The following is a 27,256-nucleotide window of genomic DNA, read 5'->3' on the forward strand; positions in this document are numbered from 1 at the left end:
TTACTATTTGAAGATTAGAAAAGGGGGGATTCTGGTAGATACTGTTTGGCTCTGTGTATGAAGGGCAATAGCTGATATATATATATTTAATTACAGGTAGCCCTCAGTTTACGCCAGGGTTAGGTTCCAGAAGGAATGGTTGTAAATCGAAACCGTTGTAAATTGAAACCCAGTTTATAATGTAAGTCAATGGGAAGTGAGGGAGTTAGGTTCCAGGCCCCTCTCAAAATTGACATAAGTTACACCTAATACATTATTTTTAAAGCTTTGAAATGAAGACTTTAAATGGTAAACAGCATTATAAACCTAAAAATATACTGTAGATTGTATCATCATCAAACTAAGTTTAATAAACAAAAACATTTGCTAAACCACACCTAATAAAATTCTCACACAAACACAGACTGTATCATCATCATCAATCTAAGTTTAATGAACAAAAACAAAATAATCACACAACAGACTGTATCATCATCAAACTAAGTTTAATGTAGAAAACGTTTTTTTACTTGCATTTTTCTGCAGCTAAGGGAAGTGGCTGCTAGATCTTGTTCCTTTAAAAACGGCTCCATTGCTCAGGTCTGGTTATACACTGATTAGCCTGCCTGTGTTTAATCACACAACAGACTGTATAATCATCAAACTAAGTTTAATGAACAAAAACGTTTTTTACTTGCCTTTTTCTGCAAACAGTTCTCTGCATTGAGTCTGCAGCTAAGGTAAGTGGCTGCTAGATCTTGTTCCTCTGAAAGCTGATCCATTGATCATGTCTGTCTTACTTTTCTTTGCATGTGTTTGCTGCAACACAAGCGGACAGCTCCACCTACTGGCTATTTTAATGTATGCATGTGCTAATGCTTTCAATAGCAGTCAATGCTTTTCAATAGCAAAAAAAAGGGCGTTATTCTGAAACGGCGCAAATTGAACCATCGTAAACCGAGGGCCACCTGTATACTTATATTAATATCATAAAGAACAGAGATAAAAGAAGGACACAGAAAGGCACAAAACAACCTTATGAAATACTGATTCTCTTAATTACATTTATTGGTTTTTATTTGTATTTACATTTAATGAAAGACAATAACAATATACAGTTCTTATAACAAAAGAGAAGAGAGACAAGTGATATGATAGAATAACTCTAATAAATGAGGGCAATGCAGAAATAGCACAGTCACGCTGCTGTCAGTCAGACATGTGCTCCTACATGTTGTAGGGAAAAGGAAGGCGCCAATAGGGTAATAACGCTAATACCCAGATAAAAATATAGAAATGGAAGGGACCAATACTCACAAACAGAACGGCACTATGGCGTGCCTAACAAAGCAGACCGGGACCTCAACGTCGCCCGGAAGACAGACAAAGGCAGCAGCTAATCCTCGAGCTGGACCGGGTTCCGTAAGGCCAATCAGGATCTCAGAATAGTGACACACCTTCCTCCTTGTGTGCCGGGGATCTGTACACCAGCGGAAGAAAAGGCGAGTGGCAGTAGACAGTGTTAAAGCTCCGGTTTGCTAACACTTGCACAGTCCACAGATGGAAAGAGGGGAGAACAAACTCCAGCAGGGTAAAGTTAAAACAATTTTATTTAAAATGTTTTAAAATCAAAACAACGCGTTTCTCGGCTACACAGAGCCGTTTCATCAGGCTGTTACTATTTAAAAATATCTAACACCCTGTCTAAAAGGCTCTTTTCCTTTTGTCTTCTTCTCTCTTCTTCTTCTCGTCTTCTTCTCTCTTCTTCTTCCCGTTGTCTCTGAAGCTGTCTGGCTTGTTCCTGCTCTCTTTCCAATTCCATCTCCTTCTGTCGCTTTTCTTCATTCACTTCTGTATCATGAGCAAAACCCAACACAAATTTCTTACGTTCAGCTCTTTCCATTTTGCAATTCCTCTCACTTTGCATGTGATATGTCACATCCTTCAGAACCTCTTCAAGGAACGTCAGGACTTCACTGATTCTGTCTGGAGTTTTTCCATTGTCAGATGGAGTAAAGTTTTCAAGTTTGAATATGTTATCCACTCCTATGTCGTTAAACTTGTCTTCAACCTCCTTCACATTCCCTTGATTTTTAAAAGTGAGAACCACAATAGGAACAAGTCCTAGAATAGAAATGAAAAAAAACATTTTCAGTCCCAAAAGACAGGTGAATATTATAAAAGGCAAAGTTTATTGTAACATATTTAACATGTAAGACAGTACACCTTAGATGTCAAGAGCAGACTTTAAAGAGCAGCCTACCTATTTTGTGCTTGTGGTGTCTCTTCGTCAGGGCTTAGCATTGCTAAATACCTTACTTTCTTTTATACATGCTAATGTTAAAGGGACAGTCTACTCCAGAATTGTTATTATTTCAAAAGATAGCTAATCCCTTTATTACCCATTCCCCTGTTTTTCATAACCAACACTGTTGTATTAATACACTTTTTACCTCTGTGATTACCTTGTATCTAAGCCTCTGCAGACTTCCCCCTTATCTCAGTTCTTTTGACAGACTGGCATTTTAGCCAATCAGTGCTGACTCATAAATAACTTCACGGGAGTGAGCACAATGTTACCTATATGTCACACATGAACTAGCAGTATCTAGCTGTGAAAAACTGTCAAATTATTCAGATAAGAGGCGTCCTTCCAGGGCTTAGAAATTAGCATATGAGCCTACCTAGGTTTAGCTTTCAACCAACAGAACAAAACAAATTTGATGATAAAAGTAATTTGGAAAGGTGTTTAAAATTGCTGCCCTATCTGAATCATGAAAGTTTAATTTTGACTAGATTGTCCCTTTAACCATGTGTATACCCACATCTGTGAATGGCTAGCTCGCAATGGGACAAGCAATATTAAGCTCTATCTCACAGCTTGCAATTTATACAAATCATTCATTTTCATAATGGCATGCATGTGATAAAATTATATACCAAACCATGCTATTTAAAAGGAGAGCAATATAAGCATACAAATAAAAACATACATGTGATAAAATTCTATACCAAACGGTGCTATTTAAAAGGAGAACAATATAAGCGTACTATATACAAATAAAAACATACATGTGATAAAATTCTATACCAAACAATGCTATTTAAAAGAAGAACAATATAAGCATACAAATAAAAACATACATGTGATAAAATTCTATACCAAACGGTGCTATTTAACCCTTTCATGACATAGGCAATTGTTCAAGTTCTGAACGTAAACAAAACCTTGAATTTCAGCTATATGTCTTTTTAACCATAATTTACCCCTTTCACATTAAGTGCACCCACACTAATTATATATTGTTTTTTAGAGGACAGATAGGGCTTTCTTTTGGCATAAAAGATTTATTTCTCAACTATAATTTTATATAAAAAAAATCAAAGTAAGTGTGAGAAATTAAGAAATTTGAAGCTTTCCAAAGGATTTTATTGTGAATATCATCATCCTGATATATGTTACTGTGATAAAACACCCATACTTGTGTTAAGCGATGTCCCATGAGTATAACGATACCCCCCATGTACAGGTTTTTTGAGTTTTCTGGAATTTACAAGGCCCAACATACGGCCTACCCATTTACATAGAAATCTGGCACATTCAATTTCTGGGCTTAAGTTGCCTTTCATACATTATAGCAGCCCAGGAATGAAAATAACCCCATCATGGCATACCATTTACAAAAGTAGACACCCTAGGGTATTCCAAAAGGGCCATGTCACGTCTTTTTGTGAAGCCCCTTAGTCACAACACCTGGCCAAATGTAGTGGTCATTTTTGTTGCATGCGTTTTTTACACAAACACTGCATTTTGGCTGTTTCTGTCATCAAGCTTTTATGTTTTACTGCTATAAAACACACATATTTGTGTTTGTCAATGTCCTACGAGTACAACAGTACCCCCCATGTACAGGTTTCACGGGGTTTACAGGAGTTACTGGGCCAAATATGGGGTCTGCCCATTTCAATCTTTATGCATGGAAATTTGGCACCTTAATTTTCTGTGCCTATGTCCTCTTTGAGACATTATAGCAGCCCAGGAATGAAAATTACCCCATCATGGCATACCATTTTCAAAAGAAGACACCCCAGGGTATTCCAAAAGGGCCATGTCACATCTTTTTGTGAAGCCCCTTAGGCATAACATCTGGCCAAATGTAGTGCTCATTTATTTTTAATGCGTTTTTTGCACAAACACTGCATTTTGGCTGTTTCTGTCATCAAGCTTTTATGTTTTACTGCTATAAAACACACATATAAGTGTTTGTCAATGTCCTACAAGTACAACAGTACCCCCCATGTAAAGGTTTTATGGGGTTTACAGAAGTTACAGGGCCAAATATGGGGTCTGCCCATTTACATGAAAATTTGGCACATTCACCTTCTGGGCCTATGTCCTCTTTGAGACATTATAGCAGCCCAGGAATGAAAATTACCCCATCATGACATACCATTTTCAAAAGAAGACAGCCTAGGGTATTCCAAAAGGCCCATGTCACAAATTTTGTGAAGCCCCTTAGTCACAACACCTGGCCAAATGTAATGGTCCTTTTTGTTGCATGCGTTTTTTTGCACAAACACAGCACTTTGGCTGTCTCTGTCATCAAGCTTTTATGTTTTGCTGCTATAAAACACACATATTAGTGTTTGTCAAGGTCCTACGAGTAAAACAGTACCCCCCATGTACAGGTTTTATGGGGTTTACAGAAGCTACAGGGCCAAATATGGGGTCTGCCCATTTCAGTTTTTATGCATGGAAATTTGGCACCTTAATTTTCTGTGCCTATGTCCTCTTTGAGACATTATAGCAGCACAGGAATGAAAATTACCCCATCATGGCATACCATTTTCAAAAGAAGACACCCTAGGGTATTCCAAAAGGCCCATGTCACATCTTTTTGTGAAGCCCCTTAGTCACAACACCTGGCCAAATGTAATGGTCATTTTTTTTGCATGCGTTTTTTTTGCACAAACACTGCACTTTGGCTGTCTCTGTCATCAACCTTTTATGTTTTGCTGCTATAAAACACACATATTAGTGTTTGTCAAGGTCCTATGAGTAAAACAGTACCCCCCATGTACAGGTTTTATGGGGTTTACAGAAGCTACAGGGCCAAATATGGGGTCTGCCCATTTCAGTTTTTATGCATGGAAATTTGGCACCTTAATTTTCTGTGCCTATGTCCCCTTTGAGACATTATAGCAGCACAGGAATGAAAATTACCCCATCATGGCATACCATTTTCAAAAGAAGACACCTTAGGGTATTCCAAAAGGCCCATGTCACATCTTTTTGTGAAGCCCCTTAGTCACAACACCTGGCCAAATGTAATGGTCATTTTTTTTGCATGCGTTTTTTGCACAAACACTGCACTTTGGCTGTCTCTGTCATCAACCTTTTATGTTTTACTGCTATAAAACACACATATTAGTGTTTGTCAAGGTCTTACGAGTAAAACAGTACCCCCCATGTACAGGTTTTATGGGGTTTACAGAAGTTACAGGGCCAAATATGGGGTCTGCCCATTTCAGTTTTTATGCATGGAAATTTGGCACCTTAATTTTCTGTGCCTATGTCCTCTTTGAGACATTATAGCAGCCCAGGAATGAAAATTACCCCATCATGGCATACCATTTTCAAAAGAAGACACCCTAGGGTATTCCAAAAGGCCCATGCCACATCTTTTTGTGAAGCCCCTTAGTCACAACACCTGGCCAAATGTAGTGCTCATTTTTTTGTATGCGTTTTTTGCACAAACACTGCCCTTTGGCTGTTTCTGTCATCAACCTTTTATGTTTTGCTGCTATAAAACACACATATTTGTGTTTGTCAATGTCCTAAGAGTAAAACAGTACCCCCCATGTACAGGTTTTATGGGGTTTACAGATGTTACAGGGCCAAATATGGGATCTGCCCATTTACATGGAAAATTGGCACATTCATTTTATGGGCCTTTGTCCTCTTTGAGACATTATAGCAGCCCAGGAATGAAAATTACCCCATCATGGCATACCATTTATAAAAGTAGACAACCCAGGGTATTGAAAAAGGACTATGTTTAGTCTTTGTTTGTAGCCACTTAGTCACAACATCTGGCCAAAGGTAATGTTCATATTTCAGTTTTAGTTTATCACAAAAACACTGCCTTTTTGCTGTTTATATCATCCTTGTATATTTTACTGCTATAATACACCCATCTTTGTGTTCAGCGATGTCCCATGAGTACAACAATACCCCCTATGTACAGGTTTTATGTGGTTTCAGGAAGTTACAACGCCCAATATAGGGTCTGCCAATTTGCATGGAAATTGGGCACATTGATTTTATGGACCTTTGTTGCCTTTGAGACAGTATGGCAGCGCAGGAATGAAAATTACCCCACCATGGCATACCATTTGCAAAAGTAGACAACCCAGGGTATTGAAAAAGGACTATGTTTAGTCTTTTTTTGTAGCCACTTAGTCACAAAACCTGGTCAAATTTAGTGGTCATATTTTTTTATTTGCTTTTTTCACACAGACTTTGCCTTTTTTCTATTTAGATCAACATCATTATATTTTTTACTCCTATAATACACCCATATCTGTGTTCAGTGATCTCCCATGAGTGCAACAATACCCCCTATGCACAGGTTTTATGTGGTTTTATGAAGTTACAGGGCCCAATATAGGGTCTGCATAGAAATTTGGCACATTGATTTTCTGGACCTATGTTGCCTTTGAGACAGTATGGCAGCCCAGGAATGAAAATTACCCCCCTCATGACATACCATTTGCAAAAGTGGATAACTCAGGATATTCTAAAAGGAGTATTTTAGTTGTTTTGTATAACTTATAATGGCCTTAGAGTGGATGGGCTTAACATATAAAGGGACAGGACAAGGTCAGGGGATTTATGAAGTTAGGAATACAGAATAATAAAATAAAATAAAATAAATTAGGAACACATACAGATTGCTTTCAAATTAAAAGTTTAACTTTGTGTGATATATTCGAAAGCAATCAGTGATACAGAGGCCAGGTTGAGAGGGGCAGTCAGGGCAATGGTAACTAGAATCCCTCCTCCCTCCTTTTTTATAGCAGACTCTGCATCTTTTCTGGGGTGTTAATTTGCAGGCAGTGGGGGGGATCCTAGTGGGAAAATGCCTGCCACAGAGTCGCTCGACATTTTCAGATTGAACAGTGGGAGGATTAGGGGTCTGGTTAAACAAAATATCAGATGTTACATTTAACACAAATTCCAAAAAAGTATAAGTTTTCCCTGTGCCTGTTTTTTTGTACAGCACATATGCATTATATACTGCGATCTGCATAATATAAAAGGCTACTTTTTTGTACCAAGTTCTAGTTTTTCTTTGAATTAGATATGGCTGCAGGCACCGGTCAGCTAAATCTACCCCCCCCCATGTTTTTGTTGTACTCCACAATGCACTTTGGCTTTAGGATCTGTGCAGATCTTCCCTTCACAGACACTGGCACTGTAGCTTCATCGTGCATTGTGGAGAGCATGTACACATCTTTTTTATCAGTGTACCGAAGGGCCAGTAGCTCATTGTGGCGTAAAGCTGACGTTGTGCCCCTACTTTTTTTTCCATATGTCAGCTTCTGGGGGAAACCTTTGCGATTTTTTCTTGTTGTGCCACAGGCCACGGTTTCAAAATAAGATAAAAATTTTAATAGCTCTGTGCTGGTGTAAAAATTATCGAGCCACAAATGGTACCCTTTATTTAGCAGGGGTAGTAGGAGATCCCACACAATTTTCCCACTTGTGCCAACGGAATCTGGGCAGCCAGGTGGATCCAAGTGGCTATCCTTTCCCTGGTAGATGCGAAATGCCCAGGTATACCCAGTACTGCATTCACAGAGCTTATAAAATTTTACCCCATAGCGGGACCTCTTGGATGGTATATATTGCTTGAAAAGCAATCTCCCCTTAAATTTCATGAGGGACTCATCAATGCAAATGTCCTGCTCAGGTATGTAAACTTCTTTAAATTTTTGGGACAGGTGGCTTATCAGGGGCCTTAGTTTATATAACCTGTCATGCAGGGGGTCATTTTTGGGGGGGCACTTGGTATTATCATTAAAATGGAGAAACCGCAGCAATTGTTCATATCTGTCCCTCTTCATAACCCCTGGAAAAAGAGGGGTAGCCAGGATGGGGTTCTGGCTCCAGTATGAACGAATGCTGGGTTTCTTCACAATCCCCATTATTAATGTCAGGGCCCAAAACTTTTTAATCTCTGGTATGTCAGTGGGGTGCCAGCTATTTTTTCTGACATACAGAGATTGGGGATTTTTGGACAGATACTGGCTGGCTATATGCCTAACTATATGCTCAAACATGGTATCTGTCAGAATCAGGGACATATAGTTTATTGGCTCACATACTGGAACATCACTTGTGATGCCAGGAGTCTCAGTAAATTCTGGCATTTCTGGGGCAGTGAAATTTGGGGGTATCCAATTTTGGTCATTTGTGCGACGCCTCCTTTTAGGTGGCGGGCAGGGAGCACCAGCATCAGATGTATCACTCAGGGGCTCTATATCTGATGCCGTAAGGGTTGCGCTGTCAGACAGAGCAGAGAGGGTTTCACTCCCTGAATCTGCGGCAAGAATGGCATAAGCCTCTTCTGCTGAATAGCGTGCCATAAGGGATTTTTTTCAGTACAAATTACCACTTCACCACCACCAATTCCCACTTCACCTTCCCCAAAATCCCACTAAACCACCCCAATTACCACCTCCCAATTACCACCCACCTATTCCCACCCACCCTATTCCCTCAGATTTTTTTTTTTTTTTTTAAAATTAGGATTTTTTCTTTATATATATATTTTTTTTATTTATTTTTTATAAACTAATAAAAAAAAAGGAACTGGGAAGGGTAGTGATTGGGAACAGCAGGGAAGGGGTTAATAATAACTAAAGATCCCCACAAATAAACTTTTGGGCACTGATCAAAGCCCTGACAGGCTGATCACTGTAATATTAGGCTGATCACAGTAGCAGCTCAGTGATCAGCAGCAAAAACAATATATATATATATTTGTAACCCCCACAAATAAACCCCCAAAGCTTTTGATCAACACTGATCAAAGCCCTAACTGGATAACCAAGTTATATTAGGCTGATCACAGTAGCAGCTCTGTGATCAGTAGCAAAAACAATATATATAAATATATTGTATTTATTTTTTTTATATATTTTTTCCCCTCTCTAGCACTACAAACACTAAACTGTCTTCCTCTCTCTCTCAGATCGCACTGAGAGCAGAGAGGAAGCGGATACACTTGTAACAGCCAATGATTCCACTCATTGGCTGCTACAGTGTTACAGGGGACAATCGATACACCCCCTCCATGCTGATTGGATCCTGGGGGAGTGCCAGAGGTGCTAGGCACATCCCCCAACCGGATCCACAACAAACAAAATATCGGAGGGGGCACAGGAGCTGAAAACTGTTATGCCGTTCTATTCCGTCATAACGGCTCTAAAGCCCAGTGTAATTATGACGGAATGGAACGGCATAACGGCATTAAAAGGTTAAAAGAAGAACAATATAAGCATACTATATACAAATAAAAACATACATGTGATAAAATTCTATACCAAACGGTGCTATTTAAAAGGAGAACAATATAAGCATACTATATACAAATAAAAACATACATGTGATAAAATTCTATACCAAACCATGCTATTTAAAAGGAGAACAATATAAGCATACTATATAAAAATAAAAACATACATGTGATAAAATTCTATACCAAACGATGCTATTTAAAAGGAGAACAATATAAGCATACTATATACAAATAAAAACATACATGCTAATGCACTTTTTATGCTTGATTCATCTGAACAAAGGGACACTTAAGTCGAAATTAAACTTTAATGATTCAGATAGAGCAGCAACTTTAAGCGACTTTCCAATTTACTGCCATTAACATTTTTTTTATATTTACACTTTTTGAGTCATCAGCTCCTACTGAGCATGTGCAAGAATTCACAGAATACACGTAAATGCATTTGTGATTGGCTGATGGCTGTCACATGATACAGGAAGAGTGAAAATAGACATACATTTGAAAAGTGTGTGTGATAGTGTGCTGTAAATAGCTATGGAACCCGCCCCCTTCTTTTTCTCAAAAATTATTACAACATTTATTAATGTTTTTTATTTCTAGAACAGATATAATTGTTAGTAACATATGATTCTGCCAGTTTGCACTAAAATTGGGCTTAATTTAAAATAAATAAATAATAATAAACCAATTATTTGCGCAATGTAGCTGCCCCCCCTCAATACCCTCCTCCCTCCCCCTCCCAGATCCCTTTCCCAACTCTTATTTCTTTCCTAAGATATGGTGAGTCCACAGAATCATCAATTACTAGTGGGAATATCACTCCTGGCCAGCAGGAGGAGGCAAAGAGCACTACAGCAAAGCTGCTTTATTTGTCACTTCCCTTACCCAGAATCCCAAGTCATTCTCTTTGCCTGCGGTGCAGGTGGAGGTGAAGTTTTGGTGTCAGATCTACAATCAAGATTTTTTTTATTTGAAAAGCAGAGAAGGTTTGCTCTAATCTTTCTAAAGGGTCTATCTAGCCTTAGCCCATGTCAGTCTCTTCAGTAGGGCAGTGGTGGCTTTTGAGCAATTGGGAACTTGTGGGGTACAATCCTCACTGCGTTTTCCAAAAATATGTTGCTGCCCTATTTAGCCTGAGTAAATTTACTTAGTCTTTCTGTATTTCCACAGGTCCATGTGAGGGATGGCATCCTCTCAAACCAGGTGAGCTGTCCTACTGCCGGACAGATAAATGTTAAGGTAAGTGCCAGTTTTATTTTTCTTTGTAAGCAGGGAAAAAGTTGGCACTTATTCAGCTGAAACACTGCAGGGGGACGTTTTTTATTATTCCTGTCAGGGTGCAGGTTTTTATGGCAGTTTTTGCAGCCACTGTTAGTGTGAGGAGTTATTTATTTATTTTATTGATGACTCAGTGAGGATCCGTTTTAAGTAACAGATTATGTACTTTTATTGGAGGTTTTATTGTTTGTTTTTAAGCCTGTTTTCAAGAAAGTTGTTTAAATTGTTTTTTTTTTTTAAATGGCTTTTTTTGTCAACTGTAGGACCGCCCCTTTTAGGGAGGTTCTGATTCTTTGATGTCAGACCTTTTTTGGCGCTTTTCTTCACTTCCTGTAGAGTAAGGTGCGCATATTTCAGATGGCTCTGCTGTTTAGAAGGCTACTTGCTGTTTTTGCGTCTCTGGAATCCGGATTGTAAACGGGATCGTTTTTTTCCTCAGTTTGCTGCGCGTTGCGGAACAGGTAGGGCACCTCAGTAAAAGTGTTGCCTGGGGTATGTTTTTCTTTATTTGGTAAATTTAAAAGGACATTTATTTATGAACATTTTTTTGTTCTGTATTATATCCTTTGTTAAAAGATAAAAAAAAAAGGTTTAAAAAATAATATTTTTTTTCTTTGCTTTTTTTTCCGTTTTGTATTATGGATCAAGAAGCTGTGCAGAATTTTACCTGTAGCTTATGTTTTAATACCCAGGTGGAACCCCCAGTACCTTTTTGTTCTTCATGTATTGAAAGAACTTTAGCTTATAGAAATAGACTTTTTGACCCTGAGCCATCATTAGCTAAGGCGGATGCTGTTCAGGAGCCTCCTGTTTCAGATGTTCCGCAGCTGTCTCCTCAAGCATCCCAATCCTATTCATCTGCACATGCAGTGCCCTGTGTTTCCTCTCATGCTTTGTCTGGGGTTACTTTGCAAGATATTGCTGCCCAGTTGTCCTCTGCGGTATCTGAGGCGCTGTCTGCTTTTCCCATGCTGCAGGGAAAACGCAAAAGGAAATTTAAAGAAACAGTAACTAAGGTTTCTGTTCCTGAAGTGGCTAATCAAAGTATTTCCTCTCAGAAGTCTGAGGATGAAGGTTCTTCGGGTGCATCTGAGGGTGATAAGGCAGTATAATTCCTTTTGCTGATGCTGAAGTTGTGTCCTTCAGAGTTAAGCTGGAACACCTTCGCTTGTTACTTAAGGAGGTTTTGGCTACCTTGGATGACCCGATACTACTATTGTTGTTAACCCTAAGAAGTCTAGTAAGCTGAACAAGTATTTTGATGTTCCCTCTGCGGTGGAGGTATTTCCTGTTCCAGACCGTGCTTCTGAGATTATTGCACGGGAGTGGAAGAGACCTGGTATTCCTTTTTCTCCATCTTCTATGTTTTAGAAAATGTTTCCTATAGCTGACTCTATTAAAGAGTTGTGGCAAACGGTTTCTAAGGTGGAAAGAGCTATTTCCACTTTGGCTAAGAAGACCACTATTCCCATAGAGGATAGTTGTTCCTTTAAGGATCCAATGCATAAGAAATTGGAGGCATTATTAAAGAAAATGTATGTTCACCAAGGTCTTCAATGGCAGCCTGTGTTGTGTATTGTTACTGTTACCAGTGCTGCAGCTTACTGGTTTTACAGTGGGGCAAAAAAAGTATTTAGTCAGCCACCAATTGTGCAAGTTCTCCCACTTAAGAAGATGAGAGAGGCCTGTAATTTTCATCATACGTATACCTCAACTATGAGAGACAAACTGTGGAAACAAATCCAGACAATCACATTGTCTGATTTGGAAATAATTTATTTGCAAATTATGGTGGAAAATAAGTATTTGGTCAATATCAAAAGTTCATCTCAATACTTTGCTATATATCCTTTGTTGGCAACGACAGAGGTCAAATGTTTTCTGTAAGTCTTCACAAGGTTGTCACACACTGTTGCTGGTATGTTGGCCCATTCCTGCATGCAGATCTCTTCTAGAGCAGTGATGTTTTGGGGCTGTCGCTGGGCAAAACGGACTTTCAACTCCCTCCAAAGGTTATCTATGGGGTTGAGATCTGGAGACTGGCTAGGCCACTCCAGGACCTTGAAATGCTTCTTACGAAGCCACTCCTTCGTTGCCCAGGCGGTGTGTTTGGGATCATTGTCATGCTGAAAGACCCAGCCATGCTGATGGAAGGAGGTTTGCACTCAAAATCTCAGGATACATGGCCCCATTCATTCTTTCATGTACACGGATCAGTCGTCCTGTTCCCTTTGCAGAGAAACAGCCCCAAAGCATGATGTTTCCACCCCCATGCTTCACAGTAGGTATTGTGTTCTTTGGTTGCAACTCAGCATTCTCTCTCCTCCAAACACGACGAGTTGTGTTTCTGCCAAACAGTTCTACTTTGGTTTCATCTGACCATATGACATTCTCCCAATCCACTTCTGGATCATCCAAATGCTCTCTAGCATACTTCAGACGGGCCCGGACATGTACTGGCTTAAGCAGGGGGACACGTCTGGCACTGCAGGATCTGAGTCCCTGGCGGCGTAGTGTGTTACTGATGGCAGCCTTTGTTACGTTGGTCCCAGCTCTCTGCAGGTCATTCACTAGGTCCCCCCGTGTGGTTCTTGGATGTTTGCTCACCATTCTTGTGATCATTTTGACCCCACGGGGTGAGAACTTGCGTGGAGCCCCAGATCGAGGGAGATTATCAGTGGTCTTGTATGTCTTCCATTTTCTAATTACTGCTCCCACAGTTGATTTCTTCACACCAAGCTGCTTGCCTATTGCAGATTCAGTCTTCCCAGCCTGGTGCAGGTCTACAATTTTGTTTCTGGTGTCCTTCTTTGGTCTTCACCATAGTGGAGTTTGGAGTGTGACTGTTTGAGGTTGTGGACAGGTGTCTTTTATACTGATAACAAGTTCAAACATGTGCCATTAATACAGGTAATGAGTGGAGGACAGAGGAGCCTCTTAAAGAAGAAGATACAGGTCTGTGAGAGCCAGAAATCTTGCTTGTTTGTAGGTGACCAAATACTTATTTTCCACCATAATATGCAAATAAATTCTTTCCAAATCAGACAATGTGATTGTCTGGATTTGTTTCCACATTTTGTCTCTCATAGTTGAGGTTTACCTATGATGAAAACTACAGGCCTCTCTCATCTTCTTAAGTGGGAGAACTTGCACAATTGGTGGCTGACTAAATACTTTTTTGCCCCACTATATGTCTTGTCTGATTATATTCAGATGGATACTCCTCTTGAGGAGATCCAGGAAAGGATTAAGGCTCTTAAGTTATCCAATTCCTTACAGGTCATTAAACTAGGAGCAAAAAACTCTAGTTGTGCGGTCCTAGCTTGCAGAGCCCTTTGGTTAAAATCCTGGGATGTTTCTTATAATCTAAGTTATTAGCTATTCCCTACAAGGGTAAGACCTTGTTTGGGCCTGGTTTGGCTGAAATGATTTCAGATATCACAGGAGGAAATGGATCTTTTCTTCCTCAGGATAAGAAGAATAAGGAGAAAGTGCAACAGAGTAATTTTCGTTCCTTTCGTAACTTTAGAGGTAAACCCTCCACTTCCTCTTCCAAGCAGGAAATATCCAAGTCTTTCTGGAAGTCTAGTCAGTCTTGGAAAAAGGGGAAACAGTCTAATAAACCTGTGGCTAACTCAAAGTCAGCAACGGTTGGAAGGTGAATCTGGGAAAGAGTTCTCTGATTCCAGCCACAAGAGTAGTGTTTTTAGGGACCATAATAGTCTCCCTACTAATGAAGATATTTCTGACAGAGGTCAGAAAAACAAAGATCTTCGGCTCTTGTCTTGTCCTTCAGCCCTATCCTCGCGGTCAGTGGCTCTATGTATGGAGGTAATTGGTCTGAGGGTAGCTTCCATGGACATCATTCCGTTTGCTCGGTTCCATCTCAGACCTCTGCAGTTATGCATGTTAAGGCAATGGAACGGGGACTATGCGGATCTGTCTCCGCAAATAGTTCTGGATCAGACGACAAGGGACTCTCTTCTGTGGTGGTTGTCTCAGGACACCTCTCCCAGGGAACTTGCTTTCACAGACCTTCCTGGTTGATCATGACCACGGATGCCAGCCTTTTAGGTTGGGGAGCAATATGAGACTCGGGAGGAGTCAGTTCTCCCTATAAACATTCTAGAACTGAGAGCGATTTTCAATGCTCTACTGGCCTGGCCTCAGTAAACCTTAGCCCGGTTTATCAGGTTCCAGTTGGACAACATAACATCAGTGGTGTACATCAACCACCAGGGGGTAAATCAGAGTTCCTTGGCCATGACAGAGGTGGTCCGGAAAATCCAGTGGGCGGAGTCTCACAACTGTTGTCTTTCTGCGATCCACATCCCAGGAGTGGACAATTAGGAGGCGTATTTTCTGAGCCAACAGACCTTTCATCTGGGGGAGTGGGAACTCCATCCGGAAGTATTTTCCAGTTTAATCCTCAATTGGGGGCAGCCAGAACTAGATATCATGGCTTCTCGGCAGAATGCCAAGCTTCTGAGGTACGGCTCGAGCTCAAGGGACCCACAGGCTTTCTTGATAGATGCTCTGGCAGTCCCTTGGAATTTCAGTCTAGCTTACATATTTCCTCCGTTCGAGAGGGCATCAGTGATTCTCATAGTGCTGGCGTGGCCTCGCAAGATCTGGTATGATCTGGTAAGATCTAGTGGAAATGTCATCTCTACCTCCGTGGAGACTCCCTCTGAGGAAGGACCTTCTACTTCTTGATGCTTGATTGATTTTATCTAAGCGTGGGTTTTCAGAGTTGGTCATTGAGACCATGATTCATGCTTGTAAGCCTTTGACATGAAATATTTACTATAAGATGTGGCATACATATCTGTATTGGTGTGAATCTAGAGGCTACACTTGGAGTAGAGTCAGAATTCCTAGGATTTTATCTTTTCTCCAGGAGGGTCTGTAGAAAGGTTTGTCAGCCAGTATTCTGAAAGGTCAGATTTCTGCATTGTCTATTTTATTTCATAAGCGTTTGGCGGATGCGCCAGACGTGCAATCCTTTTGTCAGGCCTTGGTTAGGATCATGCCTGTGTTTAAGTCCGTTACTCCTCCCTGGAGTCTTAACCTTGTTCTTAGAGTTTTACAGCGGGCTCCGTTTGAACCTATGCATTCCTTAGATATTAAGATGTAATCTTGGAAGGTTTTGTTGTTTGTTGCTATTTGTTCTGCTCAGAGAGTTTTGGAACTCTTGGCTCTGCAGTTTGATTCTCCTTATCTTATTTTTCAATCTGATAAGGTGGTTCTACGTACTAAATTAGGTTTCCTACCTAAGGTTATTTCAAACAAGAATTTTAATCAGGAGATTGTGGTTCCTTCTTTGTGTCCTAATCCTTCTTCTCCTAAGGAGCGTTTGCTGCACAACCTAGATGTTGTGCGTGCTTTGAAGTTTTATCTTCAGGTGACTAAGGACTTTCGTCAGTCTTCTGCTTTGTTTGTTTGTTTTTCTGGGAAGCGCAAGAGTCAGAAAGCTATGGCTACTTCTCTTTCTCTTTGGCTAAGGAGTATTATTCGTTTGGCCTATGAGACTGCTGGACAGCAACCTCCTGAGAGAATCACTGCTCATTCCATGAGGGCTGTTTCTTCTTCCTGGGCATTTAAAAATTAAGCTTGGCGGAGCCGACTGCCGAGCCGGGCAGACATACAAGTGGGGAGCTCTCTGTCTAAGGACTTCAAATTAGACATTTCCCCCATCTAAAAGATCAGAAGTCACCCACAAATACTAAGATTTGCTAATAGGCAAGGGTAAATTCATTATCTGCAACCACTATCTACCAGCAATGGACGCCGTGGACACAGTTGCTGAGGTGCTTGGGATCTCAGGGCTAGCACCGGCTGTCCGCTAGTACCTACAGCATTTTAGTAGAAGTCTGGCTGCATTCTGAGGGTCACATTACTAGGTATATCTTACTAGGTATATTCTACTAACATTAGAGCACTAAAGAGGGAATTGTCTCTACTATTCAGCACCCTGTTTACTCACTGGAACATCACAGAGCCTAGACATAATGCTTCCTTGATATACCGGGGTAAGAAACATCCAGCCTACCTTTTATGTCACTAAATATGGAAGTATACATAAGCACGGCGATACGCAATTTAATTGCCACATTAGAGTTCCAGTACAACGATCTAATACAGGAGCTGAGGTCTGATCCCAGTCCAGTCCAAAACTACTACGAGGAACATGGGACAGATATTGATCATGAGCCCCCACCTGATACTTCAGCCTACTCTTCCGATATGATTCAGCCCTCAGGAAATATTATATTAGAGGATCAGCTGGGGAAAGAAGAATATCTTTCTCCGTTGACTCAGGAGGTCTCGTTGAGTGAGTCTGAAGCCTTTCTTACATCGGACTTTCCTTGCAAAGCATAGAGCCACTGGGACCTGATAATCTGGGACTTTTTCAGGTTAATGTCGTCACTGAGTTTACTGCAGCATTTACACCGATCAGCCTTGTCTGTATCACCACTGTTTATATGTTGCCTTAAGACGGGCATTGGGTGATATTTTTTTAGGGCACTTTGTTTTCTTTTGGAGTTACACCCCTATGACACTGTTTCCCTAACGATTATATTTTTTTATTTTAAACATAGTGACTGAGACATTGTGTGGACCTTTCAGTCATTAATCACAGTTACCCCTCATCATCCCACGGGTTACATAGCTTCACATGGACTATATGAGTTTCATATTTTCTCACAAATGTTCTCTAATATATTGAATACATGATTTATGTCTGCATAGCTTGCCTAGCATAGTTTTGGTCCTAAATGTTATGTTGTATAGATCCAGTTTTTATTATTGCTTATATGTGAGATATATAGATATGTGCTTATTCACACTGATACAGACGCATAACCCTTTTTCACAGGCCTTTAGAATGCTAGAGATGGGATTACAGAACTATGTTTTTGAGTAAGAGAGCCCCAATGCTCACATATACAAGCACTCTGGAGAGAATTTCTCTTTAGATAGATATTAACATGTCTTACCTAGGACTGTTTTTAGCATGCACTGGCAATGTAGGCACAGACATTCACCCCAGCTTCTTGTCTATTATATACTAATCTATTTAGGTTTCATGTTTATGTTTATTACACATTTGTTTGCATTTTATATTTGGTATAGTTATACCAACCCCATAGATGTATAAGGGTAAAACACATTATAATCCACCTCATTCACTGTTAAATACTTTATATCTCAGTTATGGTTTGTTATAAGCTTCTACGTGGGTGATACATAGCTTTTCACATTTATAATGTCTTTTGGATCATGACATGTATAGTTATTGCTCGCAGTCTATGGGTATTATTATGCAAATAACTCCTTGAAAAGGTGTAATATTAGTACAAATCATCTGTTTCTGTTGGGCCCCTCTCCTCCCTTTCCCGCCGGTACTGGTTGCCTGTGGGTCATACCCACATTCCTTTTTCCCACATCGCCTATAGCTGGCACTTTCCTAGGAGAGGGGCTCACCCAGAAGTCCCCTTTACTCCATACTTACTTATGCCTTCCCCCTCCACATAATGTTGTTGAGAGCTACTCTTCTTAATCTTATTGAAGGCAAATTTGCATGTACTACGTGTTGGATTAAGACTCAATTGCCTTCTACGTAACTACGACCCCTCCCTTTATAATAGCACTTAGTTAAGATATATGGTATGATATGTGGGTCAACTTGTATGTATGACCATGTTCCTGACGTTAGATTAGAGCTCCTGTAACTATCAAGATCATTTGCCCTATGGTCTTTATTATCCCTGTATCCTAGTCGGCTCCGCCCTCCACCTCCCCCTCATTGATCTCTTCCCTCAATGTTATACCAAGAAGTAATTTATAGCTAATGTTATGAATGGGTAATTCCTGCATTTTCTGAATAGGAAACTGTTTTCTCTCATATATTCAGAACCTAACAAATAGTTGACCACACTTGGTATTTTCAACCCTCATTATAGATACAGTCAAGGTACCGTAGCTGTACCTCTCTTGCAACTGTTTATATAGTCATGTAATTTGGTACATACGTATAGACATTAGCACCAATGGTATTGTGGCATCCCTATATGTATCACTAGGGACTGCCTCTTCATTAATATAACACAGCCAGCTTTGGGTATAGGGCCCGTACCCGGGGGGTAACATTAATTTTGCATATATCTCATATGTATAATGTGTCTATGCTGTAATACTATATGTATATATACTATGGGTATGACTGTTGATAAATAGCCTCTAACATAAGTCTGAGTTGGTCATAGTTAAGCAGCTTGCAGCGACTCATGGGTTGAGTTTCCTAGTTTAAAGGGTTCTGTCCTGGTTTTGCCCCCCCCCCCCTTACTTCAACTTTCAGAGGCGTTGATTTGATGTTAAACACTATATCGCCCCCTCCATAGCTATAGCTATATTTATCTAGCTACCGTCCACCCTTATTTTAGGTGGACAAATAAGCGGTATTCACCCGCTATTGATATTGTACTTTTATAAGTTGCTCTTATCCTTCTGTCTACAAAGAAAATGAGGCAATTTGCCCTCCAATTACATGCATTTAGTAGGAGCAACTTGTCATGACTCCCTATAATTTGTACATTTTCAGATAATAAATACATCTATTTTATAATTAACATATCACTCTACAAGAAGTATAAGTTTTTCAGGCTGTTCAAATTCTATCACTTTATTATGCGTTCATATAGGAAACAAAAGGAAAAAAGAGGTAATGCTTGATTCTATGCATTTGATTTTGTACTCGCATACAATGTCCCCTATATTCATTATGTTCTTATGGTGAGATACATATATGATATCTGAATTAAGATTTCTTTACTATCTTATATGAAAAGGTTTCATTGTCCAATGGATAAACAATGTCTTGTATGCAAAATTTACCAAAGTGATGCAAAATGTACATTATGTTTATGTTCTTTCTTTTTCTTGTGTTGCCTCAATAAAAATCTTTGATTAAAAAAAAAAAATGGGTCTACCTGTCTTGTCCCTCCCTTATCATATGTGTCCTCTAGCTTGGGTATTGATTCCCACTAGTAATTGATGATTCCGTGGACTCACCATATCTTAGGAAATAAAACATAATTTATGCTTACCTGATAAATTTATTTATTTCCGGATATGATGAGTCCACGGCCCAACCTTTATTTAAGACAGTTATTTTTTCTAAAACCTCAGACACCTCTACACTTTTGTGTTATCATCTTTTTAAATTTTTCCTTTGGTCGAATGACTGGAGATTATGGGTAAGGGAAGTGACATATATATCAGCTTTGCTGTAGTGCTCTTTGCCTCCTCCTGCTGGCCACGAGTGATATTCCCACTAGTAATTGATGATTCCGTGGACTCACCATATCCGGAAATAAATACATTTATCAGGTAAGCATAATTTATGTTTCCCCTCTGCCTTCTTTCCAATCACTAAACTTTTGCCGTAATGTTGCGGTCCCACCCATTCCTGGACCTATCATGCCTCCTTTTGCCCTCCTCCCACCCCCTCCAGTGATGGGCCGCCCACCTGCCTCCATCCTATCCCTTCCACGCCACCAATGATTGGCACAATTGCTGGCTGATGCAAAGAGGGCCACAAAGTTGCCCTCTCTGCATTGTTTGCTTACCAGAGGGTATTGCACAATGCAGCCTCAATATCAAGGCATCGCTGCAATACCCTGAAAGCAACTGGAAGCGATCACGATTGCTTCCATCGCTTAAAACCCATGAGGACATACCGGGCACGTCCTTGGTCATTAACGACTATTTTTTGTAGGACATGCCTGTTGTAGGACATGCCTGGTACGTCCTCGGTCGTTAAGGGGATATGTAATATATATCTATCTTTCTATCATATATCTATCATATATCTTTATATAATATATATCTATCTTTCTATCATATATCTATCATATATCTTTATATAATATATATCTATCTTTCTAACATATCTCTATCATATATCTATCAAACATATATATATAAACCATAGGCATATTGAACAACATCAGTTTGTGTGTAGTATGTGTGCGGGGGGCATAGGAGATACCCAACCACATACACACATACATATACACACACACAACGACAAACATACATACACACATACATACACACACATACACACATGCATACACACACACACAACCACACACATACATACACACAAACAAACATGCACACACACACACACACACACACATACATACATACACACATTCACATACATACACATTCACATACACACACATACACAAACATTCACAGACATACATACACAGACACACACATACACACACACACAATACATAGACACACACACACATTTACACACACACACAATACATAGACACACATACATGCACTCACAATACTTAGACACACACATGCACACACATATACACACAATACATACACACACATATACACACATACACACATATACTGATACACATACACAATACATATACACACATACACAATACATAGACATATACACACATACATACATACACAGACACACACATACACACACACACACAATACATAGACACACACACACACATTTACACACACACACAATACATAGACACACATACATGCACTCACAATACTTAGACACACACATGCACACACATATACACACAATACATACACACATATACTGATACACATACACAATACATAGACACACATACATGCACTCACAATACTTAGACACACACATGCACACACATATACACACAATACATACACACATATACTGATACACATACACAATACATAGACATACACACACATACATACATACATACATACACACACACATACACAATACATAGACATACTTGAGACCTCTTACATGAAAACACTAATCATTATCTTTCAAATAAATGTTCCTGTGTCTGATTATCATAAAAATAACAAGTGATTGTCATATTAGTTAATAATATTAATGATCACCAGAAGCAACCACTTGCTTCTATCTCCTATGTTGCTGACATTAGGTCTCATAAACCCATTTTCACTGAACTAATAAACATTTACAGAAACAGACAAGTAAAGAGGGTTGGGGGAGATTTAAATAATAAAGGTAGAAACATTTACAGACAAGGGCAACATCAGTGTATCCTGCACTTCATGATCACCCAAATCTTATGGTCTACAGCTTCCTGCAGGTAGGGATGGGCGAATGTTTCGCAACATTCAAAAAACGGCACGAATTTTAACACATTCATTCGTTCGAATCGAATTTTGAATGTTTACATAACATTCTAACATTCGATTTTCAAATGTTCGGTTTCGAATTTTACGATTACATTTGAAAATATTCGAATTCGAAAAATTCGAATTTAGATTGTAATAGTATTTCTAATGCTTTTTCTTTAAATGTAATATTCGAATTATGCAATATTCGAATTCGAAAAATTCGAATTTAGATTGTAATAGTATTTCTAATGCTTTTTCTTTAAATGTAATATTCGAATTATGCAATATTCGAATTCGAAAAATTCGAATTTAGATTGTAATAGTATTTCTAATGCTTTTTCATTAAATGTAATATTCGAATTATGCAATACGTGTATTCGAATTCGAAAAATTCGAATTTAGATTGTAATAAAATTTCTAATGCTTATAAATGTAATGTTCGAATTATGCAATATTCGAATTCGAAAAATTCAAATTTATGTTTGTAATAGTATTTGTAATGCTTTCTTTGAATGTAATATTCGAATTATGCAATATTCTATATGGAAACATTCGAAATGATATATTTGTATCTATTATGTATCAATTTACTAAATTCCCACCCTACCACATGAACTATTGAACTTCTGAATAGTATTTGTTAAATAGAATGTTAAATTCGAAATTTCGAATGTGGACATTCAATATAATTATAAACATTCGAATTCTAAAGTGACATTCGAAAACTGTAAATAACATTCGATTTTCGAATTTTTAAGAATATTCGTTCTTATCGACATTCGAATTTAGAATTCGAATTTCGGTAATAACATTCGTTCTACATTCGAAATTCGAAAATTTACACATTCGCCCATCCCTACCTGCAGGGCTAAAGAACTGAACTAACAGCGAGTAATTGCAATCAGGTAGATTACGAGTTTTGCATTACGGCTTTTAATGCTAAAAAAATGGCAATTTTAGCGTAAAAGCAGTAACGCAGCTATTGCAGCTATTGGGAGTCGTGTCAGTATAGCTATACTGCAAGCATTTTAGCCTGTAACGCAACGTCCATCCTGCATTAAAAAAAAAAATTTTGTGTGGGATTTTCATAGCGCCGGTATTTCAGGTTGTGCTGGGAGGCTAAAAAGCTTGCGTTACAGCCTATACCGACACGATCCATTCCGCCATCTGAGACCAGTAGTTACGAGTTTTGCGCAACAAAAATGTTTCACAAAACTCATAACTAAAATGTTACAAAGTACACTAACACCCATAATTAACCCCTAAACCGCCGCCCTCCTGCATTGCAAATACTATAATAAACCTATTAACCCCTAATCTGCCGCCCACCCACATCGCAACTATTAAATAAACCTATTAACCCCTAATCAGCCGCCCCCGACATCGCCAACACTATAATAAACCTATTAATCCCTAAACCTCCAGCCTCCAGCAACCGTGAGTAGATATTCTGGGGTCAATGTTAGTTTTTTTTTTTTTTTGGGGGGGGGTTAGATTAGTGCTTTGGGCTTTTTTAAAAAAGCTAAATGCCTTTTTAAGGACAATGCCCATACAAATGCCCCTTTAGGGGCAATGGGTAGCTTAGATTTTTTTAGAGTTATTTTTTTTTTATTTTGGGGGGGTTGGTTGGGTTGTGGGTTTTACTGTTGGGGGGATTTTGTATTTTTTTTTTACAGGTAAAAGAGCTGTTTAACTTGCCCTACAAAAGGCACTTTTAAGGGCTATTGGTAGTTTATTGTAGGCTAGGGGGTGTTTTTATTTCAGGAGGGCTTTTTTTAATTGTATAGGGCTATTAGATTAGGTGTAATTGTTTTTATTTTTGATGAGATGCATGATTAAGAGGTGTTAACCTCGAAACGTTGCTACTTATATGTCCTAATAAAGATTATTTCTATTATTGGAGAGCTGTGGACACCTTCTTTGTTTTGGATATCCATTTGGTGAAGGGGCAGTTCACCTGTCTTCACTGGCACTCCATTCCTTTGGTGCTGTTCCACCCTTGTTCATTGATGTCTATGGGGGAAAGCGTGCACGAGTACGTCAAAGCAGCCCTTGGATTTTGTGCAGTATGGAGCTTAACGCCACCATATCGCACACACAAGGAGGCTTTTCAGTAACTCGTAACGGCAGCGATATGGAGGGTGAAATAACGCAACTTTTTGGGGGTGATTGATAATTACCAATAATAATTAGTAATAAGTAAATCACTGCTAATGCATACATCACTAACTGACTTAATGTCCCTTTAACATACATGTAAAAAAACCCTGAATATATTGTGTTTTTGTGAATAATGTTATCTAGAGATATTGAGGCCAATTTATCAAAGGTCTTGCGGACCTGATCCGACAGTGCGGATCAGGTCCGCAAGACCTCGCTTAATGCGGAGTGCAATACGCTCTACGTATTCAGCATTGCACCAGCAGCTCACAAGAGCTGCTGGTGCAATGCCACCCCCTGCAGACTCGCGACCAATCGGCCGCCAGCAGGGGGGTGTCAATCAACCAGATCGTACTCAATCGGGTTGAATTGTGGCGATTCCTGTCCCCCTGCTCAGAGCAGGCGGACAGGGTTATGGAGCAGCGGTCTTTAGATCGCTGCTTCATAACTGCTGTTTCTGGCGAGTCTGAAGACTCGCCAGAAACACGGGCCCACAAGCTCCTTACGGAGCTTGATAAATGGGCCTCATTAGATAAAAGTCACTTAGGTTCTCATGCAGACTATGATTAGAGGAACTGGCACCTAATCTCATACAGCCGGGCTTACACATTCTGATATACAGTACCAGTATTATCACTTTTATATAAGAAAGGAAAATGATACAATCAGTACCTGTTAGATTTCTGGCATTATCAAGCAATCTCTTTATTTCTGGCATTTCTTCATCTGAAATCCCTTTCTTAACACTGCAATAGTAAGAATGTTATAAAACATTAACTTTATCATTATTTACTATTAAATAGTTTGTTGCATATAAAAGAGAATATTCCAAAATATTTCAGTTAAAAAAAAATATATATATGAATAAATATCCTATATTATAAAAGGCCAAGTATGTTTGTCCAATGCAGTTATGCGCAGTAGAGACTGCAGCACGAGACAAACATACCTGGCCTTAACCCCTTAATGACCAGCGCTGATGTACAGTAGAGACTGCCCAAGGACAGCTCTGGTTGTTAAACAGCGGTGGTGCTGATTATTGGCATGGCAGTGTTAGGAGGGAGGCGGGTGGGCGGCCCATCACTGGAGGAGGGTGAGAGGGGGCATGAGTGGTTGGGACTGCTACGCTGCAGAAAAAAGAAAATGTTGAGAGCGGCAAAGAAGGGGAAGGAGGGAGAGGAGATCAGAGTGAGATCAGAGTGGATGGGGGGATCGGGAGTTGGACACATTTTGGCCCCTGTACACAGTCTTTAAGACTAGTGTGTGTGTGTGTATATATATATATATATATATATATATATAAAAGATTCAGCACAGCAAATATATATACAAACAGAAAGTTGATTTGTATCAAGTTACCCAGATGTGATTTATAACTAACCTGTATACAAAAATGGGAACTATAAAATCTGAGTAATTGGCATTCATGTCGGCTTCCACCATTCTTGTCATTATACCCATATACCCCCTTTGCCACTGCACTTTCTGGTCCAGAGGCAGCAGATTACCTGAAACACAGAGAGAAATTAGAAGCATTTACTCACAAACACTAAAATGCCATATTGATAGAAAAACCCAAGATATATGAAAAAAGATAAAAACACAGGTAGCAGCAACAGGAAATATAATACAACATTTTGTCACGCTGATAATTATTGTGTAAATTGTAAACCATCAAGTATGTGATAATCTGAAACTGAACTCATATTTACTATTCCATGATCTTGCTCCTATATGGCAGCAAGATCATGGAACTCCCTCCCGTTGCACAGCAGACAATCCACCTCCCTTACAAACTTCAGGAAGGACCTCAAGACCTGGCTCTTCGACTGAATCATCTTCCCTTAGCCCCCCCCCCCTCCTATAGCGCCTTGAGACCCTCACGGGTGATTAGTTTGCGCTTTACAAGTACCCAATAGATAGATAGATAGATTCACTTACCGAGCTGAGCATAGATTTCCCCCGTCTCTTGATCGCTCATCATTGCGCACCCGCGGTTATCGACCAGAGTGATGTTGCTTGTGAGTGGGTACGATATTCTCTTTGTGGTCTTACCTCCATCTGAACTACCAACATCAGAATAAAGTTTATATGCTCCTTCCTCCAGGACGTACTTACAGGTGTTAATAAAAGACGATTTGCCGTGACCTAAATAACCGAACAGCTGCAGGAGCACTCGCTTATAGCCCTGGTTGCCACGAGGTTTACAGTCATTAAGGCTGAAGTTCTTAATAAATGATTTCTTTTTATCAATATCCATGGCAGCTGTGTTGTGCCTCTGTATATTTAGCTGGCTGTTCACTGACTTCACTGTCCGGGGCTCAGCATTCTGCTTATATAGACTCAAAATGAAACTGAAACTTTTATTTCACCAGCACTTGCAGGCATTTACAGTAAAGCTTAAAGGGATAGGAAGTCAAAAATAAACTAGCAAGAATCAGATAGAGCATGTCATTTTAAGACATTTTTAAAATCACTTATATTTTCAAATGTGCTTTGTACTCTTGGTATCCATTGTTGAAAATGAATACATACTGTACATATCCTACACTAGTGGGAGCTAGCTGGTGATTGGTGCCTGCACACATTGTCTCTTGTAATTGGCAAATATCTGTTCAGCTAGCTTCCAGTAGTGCAATGCTTTTCTTTCAGCAAAGGATAACAAGAGAATTTTAAGAACATTTGATAATAATAATACATTTGAAAGTTGTTTAAAATTATATGTTTCATCTGAATCATGAATTACATTTTCGGGGTTTTCATAGCTGAAAACTAACTAAGGGCTAGATTCCGAGTTTTGCGGTATGAGTGAAAAATCAGCATTATGGCTCTTTTTCACTACCGCTGCTATCACGAGTCTTGCAGGTATAGCTGCACCGCATACTTTTTTGGCCGTAACGCAACTTAACTACCGCAGCTTTCCAAAAATCCTATTTCAATGGGACTTCCATAGCGGCGGTAATACGAGTCTGCCTGGGAGTAGTGATGTCGCGAATAGTTCGCCAGCGAATAGTTCCTGGCGAACATAGCATGTT

The 27,256-nt window shown here is 39.5% G+C and overlaps 1 protein-coding gene across 1 annotated transcript; it reads right to left on the reverse strand.

Annotated features, from left to right (window-relative positions):
* Window positions 1-1,015: 1,015 nt before the first annotated feature.
* On the reverse strand, window positions 1,016-26,551 carry LOC128642176 (uncharacterized). Its single transcript, XM_053694856.1, has 4 exons — window positions 26,163-26,551; window positions 25,603-25,729; window positions 24,894-24,967; window positions 1,016-2,103 (listed from the first exon to the last, which is right to left on the reverse strand). The coding sequence occupies exons 1-4, from the start codon at window positions 26,479-26,481 to the stop codon at window positions 1,658-1,660; spliced, it is 966 nt and encodes a 321-aa protein (XP_053550831.1). The 5' UTR covers window positions 26,482-26,551; the 3' UTR covers window positions 1,016-1,657.
* Between the last annotated feature and the right edge of the window lie 705 nt (window positions 26,552-27,256).

This window comes from Bombina bombina, chromosome 11, assembly GCF_027579735.1.
Source record: "Bombina bombina isolate aBomBom1 chromosome 11, aBomBom1.pri, whole genome shotgun sequence".
Taxonomy (NCBI): Eukaryota; Metazoa; Chordata; class Amphibia; order Anura; family Bombinatoridae; genus Bombina; species Bombina bombina.